This window comes from Caloenas nicobarica, chromosome 27, assembly GCF_036013445.1.
Source record: "Caloenas nicobarica isolate bCalNic1 chromosome 27, bCalNic1.hap1, whole genome shotgun sequence".
Lineage (NCBI taxonomy): Eukaryota > Metazoa > Chordata > Aves > Columbiformes > Columbidae > Caloenas > Caloenas nicobarica.
In genome coordinates this window covers 258966-278505 of record NC_088271.1, presented here as the reverse complement: position 1 = coordinate 278505, position 19540 = coordinate 258966, and the positions used below count along the sequence as shown (strand labels likewise).

The 19540-nt window shown below is 51.7% G+C and overlaps 1 protein-coding gene across 19 annotated transcripts in view; it reads left to right on the top strand.

The window, feature by feature from the left end:
• TCF3 (transcription factor 3) overlaps window positions 1-19540 on the top strand; it is a 79508-nt gene that overhangs the window by 22992 nt on the left and 36976 nt on the right. For 13 of the 19 annotated variants that reach the window (XM_065652633.1, XM_065652646.1, XM_065652645.1 and 10 more), the window contains exons 4-5: window positions 18034-18107; window positions 19157-19253. In XM_065652633.1, coding sequence (XP_065508705.1) covers window positions 18034-18107; window positions 19157-19253 — 171 coding nt within the window. Of the gene's footprint in view, window positions 1-2716; window positions 2771-18033; window positions 18108-19156; window positions 19254-19540 lie in introns of those variants that run through there. The other 6 variants (XM_065652636.1, XM_065652651.1, XM_065652650.1 and 3 more) reach the window with 2 other exon arrangements.

Genomic DNA, 19540 nt, shown 5'->3' with positions numbered 1-19540 from the left:
AATGGTGCCATCTGGGCAGTGTTCACCCTCAGTCCTGGAGCTCTCCTGGTTCTCGTCCTCCTCCTCTTTGTCCATCTGTCTGCAGTCAATTCACTGCTGATACTGCAAGACCCAGGAGCCAGTGCAATTTTAATTAAGCCCTTCTCTGGAAATTAGCGTGGGGGGTAGAGGTGTGCAAAATGGAGAAAAAGGACATGTGGGTGGTTTGGTTTGCTCAGTCCGTCTGAACCTTTGGGAGGAACGTGGAGGTCGAGCTTCCTTAGGGAGCAACACCCAGGACCCCGGTGGCTGCTGTCCACAGCTCCTCCTTGTACAGCCCAGGTCTGCTTGGGATCTTCTTGCTTGAAATTGGGGTACAAGACACCCACTTTGGGTTTGCTTTAGTCTAATTCTCCTTCTGGCCGAGCGGGATGCTCTGAGGTGGTGCCTGTCCTGGCTGCGTTCCCTTCATTAGCTTCGTTAGCTCCTTCTCAGCTGTGATGTAACGAGCAGCCGCTGAGGTTAATGCGGCTGCAGCCGTGACCTGCAAAAGCGACCCGGGGTGAAACAGCTAAAGAGGAACAAGTCTTTGCTGCCTTGTGGCCAGCAGAGATCCTGCACAAGTCCTCTCGGTTTCTATTAGTTCAGAACTCAAAACTTAGCGCTTGTTTATTTTTAAGCTCCTGTTTCTAGCTGGGGTGCCTGCAAATCCTTGCTTGTCCTCTGGCCGGTGGCAGAAGGTGCCTCGTGGCCCCGCTGGCTCAGGACCCTTCCCAGGGCTGCGGGGACACGGTGAGGCGGTTGCAGCTGCCTGGACTGTCACCGGTTCTCCTCCATTCAGGGCTCACGGCACGGAGGTGTCACATCTCCCTGCGCTGGGTCTCCAGAACCACCTGGCTCTGCAGGGAAGCGTGAAGTTGGGCCAAACAGAGCTCTGCCGCTCAGGTGTGAGCAGCCAGGAGTGGAAAATGAGTCCTGAATTCTGACCTGTGGGGTTTTTACATAATCTTCAGAGTTGGTTTTGCTTTTCCAGGCTTCTTGTGATGCAGAGCACTGGATATGGGTGAGAAACCGGAGTGTTGTGTTAGGTCCTGGGCTCGGGATGATGCTTCAAGAAGGACCTGGGAACTGAGGCATCTCAGGGAGCTGATGTCTGGAGCCTTGAGCTCACTGCAGACTTCTGGGCTGCTCTCTAGGTTGCTCGTTGCAGTCAAACTGAAGGTTTTTTGGGCCAGGCACTGAATTCGTGTCTTGTCGTAGTTGGTCCCAAAGCCGTTAGAGCCCCAACGGAGCCATTTAGGGTCATGCAGGAGCTTGTGCGTCCAAGATGATGCTTGTGCTGGTGCTTCTCCTTCCCGTGAGGCTTTTGAGCTGCTGTTCCCCTGCCTAGGGCACCCTTCCCATCCCAGACACACAGTTATTTTGGTTTTATCCCCTTGCTGGAGTCTACAGGCAGCAATCTCCCAAGTAGAGCACCGCCACAATTCCTGTACCGTGACATTTCCCTGGAGCAGTGGGAAAAGCCGAGCCTGGATGGCACTGTGTTCCCGCTGCTCCTCAGGTTCCTTTCAACTGAAGTGCATGGAGAATAAAGCCAAGGAAAAAGACGGAGAGCTGCCATTCTCACTCCCCGCTGTGAAACCACCGCAGCTTAGGAGCTCTGACAGTAGGACATGCACCGCATGGCAAGGAGAGCCACGAGCATCTCCTGCAACAATCCTCCTGGGTCAGCTCAGAAATAGAGAACAGACCTTCTCCCCCAGCTTGCTTTGTATTTTTAAAAGCCTTGTGGTTTTTTGTTCTGTTTTCTTTAAATAATTCTCTAAAAAGTTGAAACTGTAGGACTGGTGCTTTTTTACCCAAAGAAGAAAACTGAAAGATTAGTGAGACGTCGTGGTTTGGATTGCCAGTTGGAAGGATTTTTGCGCGCTCCGGCATATTAGGCTTTCGGAGCCGGTGAGCACAAGTGCTTGTTCCAAGAGGCGGGTTAAAAGCTGGAGATGTGTCTGTCCACGCAAGTATTTAAAGGATAATCTATGTTGCTTTATATTGTGCCAGGAGAGGCTGTCTCAGCTTTGGTCTCTGCTGCTGCATTTCCAGCTCTGGCCTAATTTTTTGGGCAAGTCTCTCCATACATACAATAGCTAGAAACAGTTTTGTTCCCTAGAGAGGCTTTGAGGTTTAACATTTATAAAATGCTTTGAGATCTGCAGATAAAGGAAAGCAAGACAATAAACAGCGACCGGGGCTGTGCCAAAGAAATACCCTGTATCACCACAACAGAGTCGTGTAGGATTGGGTGGAGATGCCTTTTGTTAGAGGGCGAACAACTGTTCCAGGAGCCACTGCTACAGACATGGTTGGGACCCCCTACAACAGCAGCTGAGCCCCGACTCTGGTGTTCGAAAGAGCTTGTGTTAGGGAGGTAACTGTGGATAAGAGCACGGTTGAGGCACGCAGGTGAGTTTTTCCCCCGGGTGCTCTTGGGCTGTCCCGGGAGTGAACCGGGTCCGGACGAGATGCTGCCAAATCGGTCTTTGCTCTCTGGGCAATGCATCTTAAAATCCCCTGGTAAACTTAATCCACTCCATAAACCTCGTTAACTTTCTTTTAGCTGCCTGTGCTTGTCCTTAGAGTGAACTCCTTTATAGTCCCCCAAACAAAGGCGGGCAGGGACGGAGGAGCCGGGTGGGAGGAGCACGCGGGGCCAGGACCTCGCGGCACGGGGTGCTGGGCTGCTCGGCCGCCGGCTGCTCCGTGGACATGGCATCCCCGAACAAGCCGCACTGGGGTAGGTCTTCCTGCCAGACAGCTGGGATTATTCTGGCAGAGGTTTTGAGGATGGAGTGCAAAGGAGTAATTTTGAGTGGCTTGCTTGGGAATTCTGCTCTTGAGGGATTTGGAGGCAGGCGGGCTGGAAATCCTCTTCCCCGCGCTGTGGGTACCTGCTTTTCTGTGCTGTTCAGCTTTTGGGCAGGAGCGGAGAGTGTTAACGCTGCTTGAGGACACTTGATCCTGTTTTGGGAACAGGATGCATGCCTCTGCAAGGATAGCTCAGCTTTTTCTGCTGCTTCCCTGCCTTCCCCTGTAACATATAAGTCCCTTAAAACCCATTAAAGCAAGCTGCGGCAAGCGGCAGAACGAGCAGAGAAGGATGCGTAACTGCAGCACAAAATGAAGTTAATTGCGAGCCGAGGGTTTCTCGGGTGAGGAAATGACCCCTGGTCCCCATGCGTGGTTAACTGCGGTACCAGGTGGGTGATGTGACCTGGATTGGGGGGTTTCCTTCCCCTGCAGGGGGCTTGTTGGACGGTTTTTGTTGCAACCGGTTTTAGAAACAAATCAAACTGGTGCCCAGCTCTCTGGAGATGGTCTTGCTTTAATTCAAGTGGTTCGTGCATATCTAGTTTTAACTTGAGAGAAACCAGTTTATCTGAATTGCTACAAATGGTGCTGAAATGAGGTGGGCGACAGGGGCTCTTGTTCTGGCTGAGAAACCTCCACCTCTTAGTTTTAAATAAACGTGGGCTTGTATTCAAGTGAGGAGTATGCCATGTGCTTTGTAGTGGACAGACTTCCCTTGGGACGCCGGGAGGCAGTGGAGGCTTCGGGATGCTGTGGAGATGAGGGGGAACGGACAGGATGGACAAAAACTCTGCAAACCCAGAATTAGCTTCCCACGAGAGTTAAACCTCTGTGCCCGGGGTCACCAGAGGTAGATTTGTGCTCCTCGTCGTGATCAGCGCAACGTGGGCAGGAGCTGAGCAGCCAGATCCTCGAGTGTGATGGATCCTGGGCACCGGAGGGGTTTTACAAGGGTTTTCGCCTTGATTCTGCTTGGAGTCAAGAGTGTCCAGTGGATTAGCTTACATGGAGGCGGTTGTCCCCTCCAGCCTCCGACCTGCTCCCCCTGCCGCGGTGGCAGAAGCAAATGGGACTCTTGTTTCGCGGGGAGATGTGGGGCTGCCGTTTTGCAAACAGCTGAGCCAACGGTCGCTTGCTGCCAGCTCAGGTCTTCCCCTTCCCATCTGTCTTGGGGGCTTCTGGGGCACATCGCGCTCCAAATGGGGAACTGATTTTTCTTTGGGTTTCCTGCTGTCTTATGCATTCAGCAGCGTCTGGAAATTTCGGTGAGCCCCAGAACTTTCTCAAGGTAAATGCAAGGCACGAAGGGCCCTTTCCTTCCAGAGCAGCGATGCCTCAGACCACCCCATGGACCCGGTGCGGCTGCTGGGGTCCATGGCCAAGGGGTCCTGGGGTCTCCCAGAAGTGGAGGTGGGAGCTGCTGGCAGGGCTTATGTGCTGGAAGCAGCCCAGTTGTTCGGTGATGACTTTTATCCTGCATATTTGTAGGGTTTTCCTCGCCGTACTGAAGCTAGGGGTGGTGGGGTTTTTTTCTTCTTCTCATTTTTATACATATATATTCTTTCCAAAGTTGTGTTTGAAAATGCAGCCGGTTTTCTGCAAGGCAGCAGTTTCTCTCAGCATTTTGCTCAGCTTTCACCATCCTGACAAAATGTGGAATTCCAGGTTTTAAGCCCCTTCAGACAACCAGAGCTTCTGTGCTTATGGGTTGGGCACTAGCACAGCTCTTTTTGTTCATGGAGGAAAAGAATCCTTTGAGCTTCTTGTAGGTAAGAGAAAGCAAACTTCAAGCAAAATATTAGAGAAACTTCTAAATGGTGAATTGTACTAGACAGTTATATTGGTGTTCCTGATAAGTGTTACCACTCGTCTAGACAAAAGCAATAGAAGAGAAAACATCATGTAGAGGAGAGACAGACAAGATAATCTAATAGGTCCCTTTTTGTCTCCAAGTTGTTCCTCTGAATAGCTCGCAGCACTGATGTGAAGAGCATTTAAAGAGCTCGGAAGCTGGGCTGGATGCTCAGGCAGGGAGAGAAAACCCATTTCCCCTCTTCCCGGCAGCAGTGGGGCTGTGCACGCCTGGGGTGGTGTGAAAGATGTAAATTAGGTGAAATGTTGCTCCTCGGTGTTGTAATAGTCAGAAGTATAAAACCTACTTTCATGAGATCTTCATGGGGCTTCCTAGGAACTGTGCGGTGGGTTTTTCAGGGTTTTTTTACTGTTGTTTAGGTCAGCCCAAGGAGGATCAGCTCCTGCTGAGTGTCCTTAAGTGGTGCTCGAGTCGCATCTGGGAAATGGTTTGAAATGCGCACACAGGGGAAAAAAAAGTGTTGGTTAGTCCTGGCAAATGGAGGAGCCGAGGTGGTACACGTTGAGTGCCATGGTACGTGTTGAGTGTCACAGTACACGTTGAGTGCCATCTACTGGCACCTCGCCTGTGGCATTGACGTGTGTGCCCCGGGAGAGATGTCACCAGGGTCAGCACCGTGGGACCTGGTGGCGGTGGAATCCCCTCTGCTTGTTCTGTGATGTCCTCGTTGTCCCAGCAGTTTGTAATCCCACCCGGGGCAGGAGCAACCAGAAGGAGGTATCTGCTGAGGGTGACACGTCCCAGCTTGCACTGGATGCTTCATACCGCACCTCTGTGACTGATTTAACGTGGGATGTGTCCATGCTGCTGGTGGCTGAAGCCATTCCTGTCCCCTCCCTTGTACTGGCCCCAAATTCTCATCTACATACTGAACCAAATCAGGTGACAAAATCGTAGAATCATTTTGGTTGGAAGAGACCCTTAAGATTATCAAGTCCAACCAAACCTAACTCTGGCATTAACCCATGTCCCTAAGAACCTCGTCTATACACCTTTTAAACCCCTCCGGGGATGGCGACTCGACCACTTCCCTGGGCAAAATCTAAATTTTTTTTAAAAAAAACAACCAACCCACCACCACCTGACCGGTCCCTTAATCTCTTTACCAGCATGTGGGCTAATGTGCTGCTTTGGGACAGGTGTTGTGATCTGGTTTTAGGGACAAAGAGACCCAGGGCACAAGGGGCTGGAGCAACTTTTCGGTGTCCCCTGGCCGACGTGTGATTAGAAACAGGCTCTCAACGCATCATTGATTTCTGTTGAGGTCAAGAGGCCGACTGAGACCTTCCCTGATGGGCTCCGTTCCATCTACACCATAAGCCTCTGTAAAGCTTAAAACAAAGCTGATCATTCTATATTTTTTTTTCAGGTTAGCTCTTCCCATGACTTATCCCTTTGGGCTACAAGGGGAATTCGAGGCACAGAATGTGGTTATGCAAAGATGTGGATTCTGCACAGGGGAAGGGACAAGTGAGCATCTTGAAGTGTTTTTATTTAAAGAGGGGGGGAAAGAGTTGTGGTTCTTGGAAATGGTGCTCTTAGTAGCAAGTTGATCGAATGCAGCCCTTTTTAATGCAATTTACATAATCAATGGTATATTCAATTACAGAAATATTTGGCAGAGCTCTAAATAGGTCACATCTGTCCTTAAATTGTTCTTAAGGTAAATATCTCACCATGCTGCGTCATGTTGATCAAATTCTGTAAGAACTGCTGCCTGGAAGGGAAAACTCCTTGGCTGTACATGCAGTTTTCCCCCAAACTTTGTACCTTGTATACTGCTGGCATTTGAGTTTGCTTTGGAGGTGCCTTGGTAAACCTGGCTTGTATATTCTGGGGATATACTGAAGTTTGCAGTCCTGTAGCTGGGACTCACTGGGGGTTTTGGCAGCAGGTTGGTGGCATCAGTGCTGCCCACCGGTTTGCTCTCAGGGATGGGGTGGCAGCCGTGGTCCTGCTGCGTGATGCTAGCCTGGAGAAAGGAGAACAAAAAAAGAAGAATCTTTGCTGTGGCGACCGAAGTCTCGAAGTTCTTTGCGAACAAAAGCTGGAGCGGAGGGCTCGCCCCGGCCCCGCGCGGGGAGGGAGGCAGCCAGGCAGGTGGTGTTGAGAACACTTTGTTTGGGAAAGTTTTTCTCATTGTGTTGAACAATTCTTCTTAGATGATCCTTCCTGTGGGCTGAATCATCGTCTGGGTGAACACGGTGGTTCTCCCAGCCAGCCCCCTGGCCGCATCCTGCGTGGTCTGGGCATCCTGAACTGCGTGGTGCTGGGCTGCCCAGCACCCTGCAGGATTGCAAACCCTGCTAGCTGGCTCACAATAAACACTCCAGGATGTACCTTCGCTTCAACCTTCCCTTTGGGATTTGTTTTTTCCCCTCGCTCCAGGGAACTTTGCAGAGTAAGTGCTGATTCGTTAGCAATAGAACAGACAAGTCATTAACCACCATCCCTCTCCCTGGTAAGAGAAGACTCACAAATAAACTGCCTCTGGCCTCCCTACCTGCTGGTGTCGGGTGGGCTGGGAGGACTCATGTGTGCACAACCCAGGGAAACAGCCTTGTTGTTTGATCTGAAATGTCTCTCTTGCAAAGTTTTTGGGGTTTTTTTTTTTGGCCAGGTATAAGTAAACAGGCTTTTGTCCCTTATTTTCTTGCTGGGTGAGTAATGGAAACCAAGTGGGAAGAGATTTCTATCCTCCAGCAAAAGGCCAGTGGTCTGGTTGCATCTCTGATACTGTAATTTTATTTTACATTGCAAACGAAACAATACTTGGAAAGATGCAAATCAGAGCAGAAATAGAGGTATATGCTTCTAAGTAAAGTAGCGGGGGTGTAGGTGCCTATTCCGTGCATCTGTGCCTGTGTGCAAAATATACAATTGCCTGCAAAATATGAAAGGTCGACACGGGGTGTCTTGGGGGACCCACAGCCATTGTATTTCATTCCTCGCTGGCATCGGGCTGCTGTGCGCGCTCAGCAGAATGTATTCTTTCTGTGGATGACAATATGTGCATTAGCGTCGAGTGTCTGCATCTTTCATGAGTGTGCAACTTTGTGGTAAAATAAATGAGCCGGAAAAAAACAGGATGCAGATTTACTCTCATTCTTCTCCCTGAAGCTTTCTGTTTAATGGAATATAACTTTGTGAATAAGCGGGTATCTACTGAATTTAAGTTGGTTTGTGGTTGCAAACATGGTGTTGTTGAATGCATGTGATGCAAAACATGAGTAGAAGTTCTCTATGGGGCTGTGTTCAGGTTTCAGTTTGCTTCCAGGATTGCAGGTCCTCAGTCCTATAGACACATGTATGGGCTTCCAGCTGGGGAGGGCACGAGTTGGATGTTCAGGCCAAGGTGCATCCTTATAGCTCCGTGGGTTTTAATATTTATCTAACAGAATTAAATGTTTTCAAGTTGCGTGCCTGGAAATAGCACGGAGCAGTGTGGCGACAGTGTTTGGTGAGCCCGGGTTGAGGGACAGCCGGGGGGTGACAGGGACAGCACTGCTGGTGTCCAGCGCCACGTGGCTTTGTGCTGAGCTTTAGCAGCCCTGCGTCAGACCTGCTTTCGATGCGGGGGTGTCTTCCTCAGCCTCCTGTCATAAAGTGGTTTGGGGATGCCTGAGGCACTTCGTGTCACCCTCCCAGGAAGTGGGTCCCGCAGGGTCAGCTCTGAACCACCTCTTGCTCTTCTGCGGGGTTGGTGTCACCATGAGCTGCTTCCAGCAGCTTGGTAGCTCATCCGCGACACCCAGAGTGGCCCTTTGTGCTTCTGCTACGCTCGGCAGTCCCTGTGGCCCTGCTTTGCCATGTCCCCCCGCAGGGGACCCCAGGGCCAGCTGGTGGCAGCGGGGTTCCTGCTGTCACCTCGCGTCAGGTCCCTGTTTCCATCCATGAGGAGGGTGGTAGCAGAGCTGCTCCCTAAAATACGTGTTGATCCAAGGCACTCACAAAGAAAAAGCGAATTCACCTGTTATCGGTCTGATTCATACTCGTGTTATTCTTGGCCCATTTCCCTGTGCTTTTGTTCCTTAGACCGTTCTTGATGTCCCGCTTCTTGCAGAGTGTGGATGAGCTGGTGGGCTCGGGTGGAGACTGGGGACGAGGGACATGGGTATGTCCGTCCTGGGGAGGCTGGGGACAAGGGACAGGGTGGGTTTGTCCCACAGGCTGCTGACCTTTCGAAAGCTCCAACTGGTCAAGCCCTGTGTTATCCTCCGTCTCTTTTTCATGCTGCTCCTTTGTGCTCTTGTTTGGTCATTGCTGTACCTTTGTTTTTACAGCTGGGGGAAGTGTTTTGAGCTTTAAAGTTTATTTTCTTCCCTCTGGTTGTCCTCACAGGTTTGTTTTCTTTCTCCCCGTGGCATCTTGCTGGCTTTCCAAGGGGCTGGGACCCTCTCTGCTCCCTGTGCCTTTACGCTGGAAGGAGCTGCCTTCTTCCCTGCGCTCAGGAGGCCCTGTGGCCTCGCTGCCTTCGCTTTTTGTTAGTTTAATAAATCCTGTCCAGTTTGGCCTGTCCTCCAGGGAGAGGGTAGCCCAGCGATTTGCCACTGGTGTGGACCGTAGGACTCTGGGTCTGGTCCTTGGCCATGCTGTGGACACCATCGGTCCCACCGTTGGCACGATGTGCAGTTAGTTTACAAGGCCTTGATGAGGTTTGGGCTGGTTTGGGTGATTTATGTCCTTAATTGTGACTTTAAGCAGGCAAACATTCACTCCAATTACCAAAAAGCCACTCCCCAAAACACAGTGGGGACCTTTCTGTAGGGTCTGCAAATAAAACTTGTTTCTAAAGTGAAAGGTGGTTGAATTTGCTTGTTGGGTTCTCTTGTTAAACCTTCCGCACCCCTGTGCTGGGCACTGTTTTGTACACTTATTTTTCTCTTCTGGGGCGTTCCTGGGACGTCACCCCCTGAAACCAGCCTAGGAGCTGCCTTGGGACCTGCCAGGTCCTTTGGAGTCACCCGTGGGCTGTGACGTGGGAGCAAAGCAACGTCCCGACCCCCAGCAGAAGCTAGGAACACAGATTTGTTTTGAAACACCATGTGCATGATAGCCCAGAGCATCTTCCAAAAGACCAAGAATAACTAGACTACTTTGGCTTTTTTTCCCCTTTTTCTGGCTTTTTTTTTTTTTTTTTGGTGTTGGCTGTAGATTTAATTTCTGTCCATACTCATCCAAAGCCAATGGGGAATGAATTATTTTTCCCCTCTCTCTGCCCAGTACCGTTCCCATCTTTCCCCGGCCCCAAACATTTCCAAAAACGCTGCTCGGAGTGTGGACCGTGCAGAAACTGCTGAACCAGAATGCAGCATGGGAGACACCAGAACAGATGCTACGCGGAGGAACTAATGATCACTGAAGTGGTGGCGTCAGCTTTTTTTAAGTCAAAAATTATCCCTGAGTGTGCATTTGGGGAGGGGGGGAGGCAGCAGCAGGGATCGGGGTGCAGGGGCCCCTGTGGGGTGAATGTGCATGTCTTGGCTTTGAATTCTTGCTACATTCATCATCACAAAGATAAATGGGCAGAGTCTGCCCTGTAAATCTTGTAGGGATCGGTGTTAGCGGGCTCCGAGACGATCCGTTTGTTTAACGTGTCGTTGCAGTTGTGTGTGTACTGTCATTGCTGCCCTCGGCTTCACCAGGTTATCGTTGTGTTGGAGTGAGTTCCGAGGAGCCCCAGAAATGACCCGAGGCTGGAGCAGCTCTGCCGGGAGGACGGGCTGAGAGAGCTGGGGGGGTCAGCTGGAGGAGAGGAGCTCCGGGGAGACCTTAGTGCGGCCTTTCCGGACTTAAAAGGGGCCCAAAAGAAAGATGGGGACAGACTTTTGAGCAGGGCCTGTTGTGATAGGACAAGGGGTGATGGGTTTAAACTAAAGGAGGGAGATTCAGGCTGGACATGAGGAAGAAATTGTTGGCCCTGAGGGTGGTGAGAGCCTGGCCCAGGTTCCCAGAGAGGTGGTGGCTGAACCATCCCTGGAGACATCCCAGGCCAGGCTGGACGGGGCTCTGAGCAACCGGAGCTGGTGCAGATGTCCCTGCCCATGGCAGGGGGGCACTGGGGGGCTGGGAAGGTCCCTTCGACCCAAACCTTTCTGTGATTCTATGGTCACTGCCCAAAGCATCTCCTTGCACCGCCTGGCCCCCGTGTTCCTCCTGGGCAGGTCGGGAAGCCGGCAGCACGGAGGGCAGGGGCCAGGACCTGGCTGGGGAGCAGTGTGGCTCCATCCATCGCCTTCTTGGGGCGTTACACTGTGGCACCCACCAAAATACTTTATTTCTCCCCAGGCATCAGAAATGTTGGGCCTTGCTGTCTCAACCATCCAGCCTTGGTCCAGCCTCAACTTCGGAGGCAGTGGAAGATGGAATGGGGCCAGGCCTCCAGTTGGGTGTAATAGGTGAAAACTAGTGGTAATCAAAGCAAGAAAAGGGACTGCAGGGTGGCATCGCCAGGGATCCTGTCCTGCTCTCCAGGTGTTTGGCACCACTTGCTTTTGGGGGATTTTTTTCACCCTTTTGTTTTTTTCTTTTTTTTCTTTTAAATTGTTTTGTCATGCACCGGGAAAAGGAAGTGAACAAATTGTATAGTCCCATCCACAATTGACGTCCTGTAAACAGCTACGGTCCTGTAAACAGCTACCGGCTGCCTTCCATTCACAGCTGTTTTTTCCTATTCGGGGGTGGATGAGGCTGGAAAATAAACAGGCAGAGCTGGTGGCTGCTCCCAACACCCAGTTTTCCCCTTGCAGGGGCTGTGCCGGCACCCAGGGGCCGTTCCTGGGGGGTCTCTGGATGCCGAGATGCATCCGTGGGCTTCTCCTTGCCGAGTGGTGGCACACAGGTCTGGGGAGCCAAGAAAAAAACAACTTTGCTAGTCTGACTGGGACTAAAGCTAATTACTAGTTGACTAATTTTATTGATTTCAAATCCCTTTTAGCAGAGGTTTTGCTGTGAGGCTGATCGCCAGAGCGATTAGGACACAAAGCTGCTTAATTTGGAAGTGTTTATCAAGCAGCCTTCTGTCACCTGTGTTTCAAATCAAATTACGGTGACACCGGTGTCTCTATCCGTGGGGGCTTGTACCATTCCACCTCTGACAGAGGCTGATGGGGAAGCAGGGTCTCCCTGTTTCGGCTCGGGGGTGAGCTGAGGTTATTAAGTGTATTCATCTGGAATATGGTGTCCAGTTCTGGGCCCCTCCGTTCAAGAAAACAGGGAACTGCTGCAGAGAGCCCAGCGCAGCCACCAAGATGCTGCAGGGAGCGGAGCATCTCCCGGGTGAGGAAAGGCTGAGGAGCTGGGGCTCTGAGCTGGAGGAGAGGAGACTGAGGGCTGACCTCATCAATGTTTATAAATATATAAAGGGTGGGTGTCACGAGGATGGAGCCAGGCTCTTCTGGGTGACAACCAACAGTAAGACAAGGGGTAATGGGTTCAAGCTGGAACACAAGAGGTTCCACTTAAATTTGAGAAGAAACTTCTCAGTGAGGGTGACGGACACTGGAACAGGCTGCCCAGGGGGGTTGTGGATTCTCCTTCTCTGCAGACATTCAAAACCCGCCTGGACGCCTCCTGTGTAACCTCACCTGGGTGTTCCTGCTCTGGCAGCGGGATTGCACTGGATGATCTTTTGAGGTCCCTTCCAATCGCTAACATTCTGTGATTCTGTGATAAGATAAGCTCGGTGGGCTGCTGGCTGCAGGGTTTTTGTTCCCACCACATCCCAATCCTGATGCAGCCCATGGGTCCTGCTCTGACCGCAGAACTCGATTCACTGCCCAGCTTTCCAGGCCTCGCTGTGGGCACTGTGTGATCAGTAAACCCATGAAGATCACGGGTATCACAGAATCATTTTGGTTGGAAAAGACCCTCAGGATCATCGAGTCCAACCGTTATCCCAACCCCAGCACTGCCCCGTGTCCTGAGAACCTCATGTCCGTCTGTCCAACCCTCCAGGGATGGTGACTCCAGCACTGCCCTGGGCAGCCTGTTCCAATGCCCCACAGCCCTTTGGGGAAGAAATTGTTCCCCAGATCCAACCTCAACCTCCCCTGGCGCAACCTGAGGCCGTTTCCTCTGGTCCTGGCGCTTGTTCCTGGGGAGCAGAGCCCGACCCCCCCGGCTCCAAGCTCCTTTCAGGCAGGTCAGAGATCAGAAGGTCTCCCCTCAGCTCCTGTTCTCCAGCTGAACCCCCAGCTCCCTCAGCCGCTCCCGTCACCCTTGTGCTCCAGCCCCTCACCGGCTCCGTTCCCTGCTCCCAACTCGCTCCAGCACCTCGAGGCCTTTCTTGGCGTGAGGGGCCCAGAACTGACCTCAGGATTTGAGGTTTGGGCTCGCCAGTGCCATGGATGAAAGATACCATTTTCATGGCAGCTGTGGCTGCTCCCGAGTCTTGTCCAGCCACACCAGGGGCTTGGCCTAAATATTTTTAATAGACTTAAAAAAAAAAAAAAAAAAAAAAGCCTAGCTTAGTAATTTTGGTGGGAATCAGATTAGGGAGGGCGCTCTGATGCTGGCAGATTGCAGAAGCAGCACCGCACTGGGGGGGGGGAGGGCTCAGCCACAGCTTGCGCAGCATCCCCGGAGTGTCCCCCACTGTCACCTGTGGGGCTGCTGTGATGCTCCCCTGCTGCATCCTCCTGACACGGAATACTGTGTGCCTTCAGGTACAGGACACACATGGACCTGCTGGAGAGGGGCCAGGGAAGCCCCAGGAACGACCCGAGGCTGGAGCAGCTCTGCTGGGAGGACGGGCTGAGAGAGTTGGGGGGTTCAGCTGGAGGAGAGAAGCTCCGGGGAGACCTTAGTGCGGCCTTTCCGGACTTAAAAGGGGCCCAAAAGAAAGATGGGGACAGACTTTTGAGCAGGACCTGCTGCGAAAGGACAAGGGATGATGGTTTTAAACTAAAGGAGTGGAGATTCAGGCTGGATATGAGGAAGGAATTGTTGTTGAGCTGGGAAGGTCACTTCCCACCCAAACCATTCTGTGATTCTATTTGAGCCAGCCAGACGGCAGCTTCGCAGCAGTCCAAGTTCTCTGGGTATCTTTGGTGCAGGATATAAGAGCAAAAACTCTGGATGTTGCTGCACAAACAGTTTCTAAGGAAAAAACCCATTTTGGGGGCAGAATGTCCTGCTCTGCGTCCCTGTGTGTCCTCTGGGTCTGGAGGGACAGCTGCCCACCCCTAGACCAGCACTGTGCCCGGGTGGCTTTGGGGGCTCCAATTGTTGAAACCAGAGCAGCATCTCTTGATGTGGCATTTTCGACCCGTGGGTGGGGGGCTGGAAGCTGCAGACCAGGACCTGAGCAGGAGGGACCATACGCGGCTGCTGGGGTGTGGGGATGGGGCTGAAAACCCTGCACCCTCCTTAGTGCCTTTTCTTGTTGAAGAATTCTGTGTTTAAGTGGTTTTTTGGTCCTCCTGGGTGAGGAATGGCTCCCGGTGTCCCATATCACTGGTCACTTGTGTGTAGCCTTTGACTCTGTCTCTCTGTCAGGTGAAGGGGTTTTTTTTGCTGAGACTAAACGTGGACAAATTATTTTTATCCGTGCTGAGAGCTTAGGATGGTTTTTGTCTATCAGTTCTTCTTAGCTGAGGCACAAAAATTGTAAGGGAAAAAAAAATTACTGTCTGACAGCTACATCTTATTCTATTAGTATGTTTTAATTAGAACAGGAGCAAGAAATGTGTTATGAATATTCATGATCAGGGTTATTAAAATGCACAATTAATCTGTACGCTTTTTAATAACTGTATTAAAGGAGAGAGGAGGTTGTTCCTATTTTTGTCTTTTCTGAATAGGAAAGTGTGCCTTAACTTGGTTAGTTGGAAAATGGGTTTATTTTAAAATAAAGTTGGCTCCCGACAGCAACGTGCACACGTGGGCGTCTCTAAAGCTACACACATGCCCTGTGCTGCAAGAGCCTTGTAAATGTTGCGAAGCCATGTGCTCAAAAAATGGGATATGCCAGAATTCAGCTCACTCGTGCAAATGTAATTCAGCTCCGCGCCACGTGAGCTTTGACACGAGCTCAGTTGGTGACTTGGATTTCTGATTTCTTTTGCGTGGGACCACCTTGGCCGTGTCCTTCTCACCCCATTATCATCTCTTAAGACCTCAACTAAAATATAGGTTGGGTCACTTAGATCACTTATGGAGGGCTGCAGAAGCCTCCATTTCCTCTACAAAAATGAATAGACTCAGTTAAAACCAACCAAACAACGAAACACCCCAAACCAAACTAAACCAAAAAAAACCAAACTAGTGATTTCCGAATGCCCCAAACAACTCAAGTTCTGCTCATTTTAGAATGAAAAATACACAAAGATCCCAGTTCCAAACAGCTAATGATTTAAAATAGTTAATACAAGAGGGCAAAAAAAGCATAAGAACAGTTACACAGATTGGAGCAAAGGTGCTTCCAGGCAGTGTCGGGGCTCTGACCGTGACCAGGCTTCCCCGTCCTCTGCTTCTTCCTCCTCCTTGGTGCCAGGCGATGCCCGTGGGAAGGTCAAGGTCAGTGGCTCTGCCGGTGGGGGAAGCGTGACCGCGTTCCGTGGTGCCACCTCTTTGGGGATTTTATGGCGTGAGTGGAGCAAAACCCTGCTGGGGGGCATTCTCCAGAAGCACCTGCCTTTGGCCAAACTGTGGCTTTTTGCAGGGTTGGCAGAGGGCGTTTTGCTGCCAAATTTCAGATCCTTCCTCCATACGAAGGGAAGAGCAGGTTGGGATTGAATGTAGGACAGATGTCAGAAGTCGAAAGCGGGCAGTCTGTTTTTTCCTGGCTTCATCCCAGAAATCCCCAACCCCTTCAAACACATCCAGGCTGAAAACGGGAGATTTTTGCCAACACCTTTCATGCAGGTGACTGCAGCTTGGGGAAGGCACAAGACCTTTTTTTCCAGCAGGTTTCAGGCGTTTGCTGTCACGGGCGCATTCAGAGGCGGCTGAGCCTTTGGGTTGGCTTGCAGAGCTGTGTGCCGCTTGCTTTGCTGATGGGATGGGAGAGCGATAACCTCGCTTCACCTTGCCAGCCGCGACCACATGTCACCAGCACCTGGAGGGAAAGAAAAAATGACCTCTTGGGTTTCCCCAGGTGGTGGGGGCTGCTCACACCGAGCGCCACATCTCCCAGGGATTGGAGCAACTCTGGGTGAGCGGCTCGTCCTTCGCAGCCTGCCGTGGTATGTGCCGTTGGAGCCCCCGATGTGGTTTTGTCCCCTCTGGTGGCACCGCGGTGTGGAGGTCACTCGTGCAGAGGGTTTTGCCACGTCTGGGAGTTGCATGAGCCTCTTGGCCTCAGCTTTTGTCACCTGTACCACCCGCTGTCCCCTCTTCCCTCCTTTGTGGAGGCCTGGCAGTGACTGATTTATTTTTGGGGGGGAATTTTGGCAAAAAATTCATCTTGGGCTTCTAGCCACCCGAATTTCCTCAGAGCCCGCTCCCTGCGCATCCCAGCCTGGGGATGCTCCTCTGCCACCGATGGGTCAGGGACAGGAGTGGGTGGCTCTGCGGGAGGACAGGGTGACCCAAGACCCACGAACACACGTCTTGCCCAGTGCAGGGATGGAGACACCTGTGCCTCAGCTCCCCCTCTGGCTCTGGGGCTCCCGAGGAGTCTTGTGGGGCCACCAGCCTCAGCCAAAGCCCGGTCAGTGCCGCCGTCCTTGTCCTTCCAGGGCAAAGGGATGAGTTTGCCAAGGATGGCTGAGGCCGCGGTTCCTGCTCGTGTCTTTGCCCTGACCGTTGGGAAGCTTTAAAAACACCCGTGAAAGCAAAATGAATAGAGAGGAGCATTTCTGCCTCCTGCTCTCCATTGGTGTTTGCAGGGTATGCAGATGAATTGCTTTAGAAAAACACATTAGCAAAGCAAAAGTTTATTCTAGGAAGTAGGAGGTGGGAGAATTGGCAGTAATTCTCCCTAGTATCCAAGGTATTATTAGAGGCTTATCCCTGCTCTGCACAGTAATCACATTGGAAATTTTTGATTAGAAAACAAAATCTAAATGAGAATTATGAATATTCATTAGGTGTTGAGATTAATATGCATAATTATGCAAATTAGACAGCAATTAAACACCAATTCTCTGGAGAAATGATTAACACAAAGGCACAGAAATAGAAGGATGTAATTTGAAAGAAGTTTCTGGTTAAATGAACTGTAAGGGGAGCGGAGGAGACAAATACACAGCGTGTTTGCCATAATAATCAGCTTTGCTAAAATGAAATTGGAGTGCGCCCTGCAACCCTGCCCCCGCCCCGTGTCCTTGCTCCTGCACGCACCCCTGTCCCTGCCACCGTCCCTGCCACCGGTGCTGTGAGCGGGTCTCTGCTCCTGGAAGAAAACCTCATGTCAGGCCCTGCCAGTGCCTTTGAATGGGGAGATGCCGACTTCAGAGGAGGTGGACCAGCACAGTCGGGAAACGCGCAGTCGCGTCGAGGCTCTGCCAGGAAAGGTTTCTTCCATGCAGTTGTGGTACCAGCTTTAACTGCGAGAGCTTTGCTTGATGTGACTCTGGGATTTTTTTTTGTCCTGGTTCACTGTCTCCCCTGGGTCCCTTGTGTGCCGGTAGCCCAAGGTGCAGCCTGGGTAGACCTGGCAGAGGATGGAAGGAGATGATTTCCTACCGCACATTGCAAAACTCTCCTGTTTCAGTCCTTTGCCATTTTGGGGTCGGATCCGCTTTGCCAAAGGTACGCTTGGGAGAGCTAAAAATGAGACGGATGGGAGCGTGCTCTGATGGTCCCTATGTTGGCAGTGCACCTTCCTCTTAAATAGCAAATGCCCTTGAACGAGCGTGACTAAGCCACAGGTAACATTGTACCCCAGCAATTCCATCTGGGGCTTTCAGGTCTGGGCACTTGTCTAATCTACTGGGGTGCGATGAAGGGCAGAGTTTGGTCCATGATATAGCAGCACTGTGGGCAAAAATTGGATCCCGCTGGAGCATCGGGATGGATGCGATGAGTTTTTAACTCATCATCCTCTTCGCCATCAGTCTCTGGGGAGAAGAGGTTCATTGACACTCTCTGGAATAAAGCGAATTACAATACTTGTTTCTCCTCTTCCCACTGCCCTGTGTTTTGAAGTGTTTCCAGGCTGTGGTGGGATTTGCTTTGAGGTTTGTGGAATAAACTCCCGGCTGGAGTGGGAAGGTGAGGAGGGAGAGGGGAAGATCAGTCACGCCAAGTGGAAGTGGTTTATAGTGAAAATATTGTTTTGTTTGTAGAAGGAAGAGTTAATTTTGCAAGAACACCTTTGAGGCTTTGCTGATAAAGCAAGAGTAACCTTTGTTCTTCCTGTTTTTTGGCAGGTTTGGATGAAAGACCGGGATCAGGTTCCTGGGGAACGGGAGATCAAAACAGCTCCACATTTGACCAAGGAAGGGTAAGGACAGGGCACAAACACCACGCTCCAACCAAAATAAACAGGCTTTACCATGAGTTTGTGCCCAGGTTGGGTCTAACCCTGGAACGGCTTTTCTCGCCCCATTTTGGACATTTGACACCCTGTGAGGGTGGCAGCAGGTGACCACCCGTCCCCATCTTCCTGGTTTTGCTGCCTTGAGGTCCCCCCTGGAGAGGCTTCTCCTCCAAAAACCGCCCCCAGGCCCACACCCTCGGCTTTGGTGTGGGGAGCGGGGACTCCTGGCCGTGGGGTACCCAAATGGGGGGGCAGGTAGAGGGATGTCACCCGATGCGCTGTGCCCCCACCGTGGGCTTTGGGAGCCCGAGGCACCAACTGGGGCTAGTTTTGGGAAGAATCAATCCTGCTGGCCAGCCAAGGCGCCCGAGGTGCAGATGGAGAGCATGGGACAGGTTTTGAAAAGGTTTTGGGCTTGTCCTGTGCAGGGACAGGAGTTGGACTTGATCCTTGTGGGTCCCTTCCAGCTCAGGACATTCTACAATTCTATCATTCTATGAGTTGAGGTTGCGGCAGCATCTGACTGGGACCTGGGGAGAGGAAGATAGAAAAGACATTACCTTAATTGAAATGGTGTTATTTTGACAGACGCTCGTGTTTTAATGGGTTTGTGTGGTTCGTTTTTGCAATGGCACCTTTCCCTTCCCTTAGGTCAGTGCCGGAGCAGGCGTCGTGGTGTCATTTCTCATTTTTATAGGTCTTCTCCTCGCCCCTTTGCCCCCCTGGCTCGGCGAGAGGGCTGCTAGGCTCTCAGCTAGTGGGTGCCGAGCCCCAGAGCAGCCAGCGTGGGGCAAACCCCCCGAATGTCCCTGTTTTGGTGCCATATCCCCTCCCAATGCCTCAGGCTTGTGGCTGCACTGCCCTGCTCTCCCCTGTGTGAGGATAAGATCATTTCTGTGCCCTTTGCACGGGGAGCCTTTGGCTTTGAGCCTTCCTGTGATGGCAGAAACTGAGCTCGTGTGTTTCGGCGTTCCGCTCGGCGTGCCCGGTGGTAACTCTGCTGTGTTCTCCAGCAGAGCTATGGCGAAGGCCCCCACTACGGCGAGCACAGGGACCTGCCGTCCCACAACAGCATCTCATCATCGCCGTTCCTGGGAGCTGGGCTGGTGGGTAAGTGGCCAAAGCCGGGGAGATGGCATGTGGTGGTGGGAGCACTGGCTGGCGTTGCTGTTCCCCATGTTGGACCTGCTCCAGAAGGTGCTCTCAAAGCTGTGCTTAGAGGAGCTGCTGTCCAGAGGGTCTCATCAGTGCCTGACATGCATGACAGCTGCTGTATTTGTGATTATTTATCTTATGAGTGTGCTGGGAAGCAGCTGAGGGACCTGAGGGGTTCAGCTGGAGAACAGGAGCTGAGGGGAGGCCTTCTGATCTCTGACCTGCCTGAAAGGAGCTTGGAG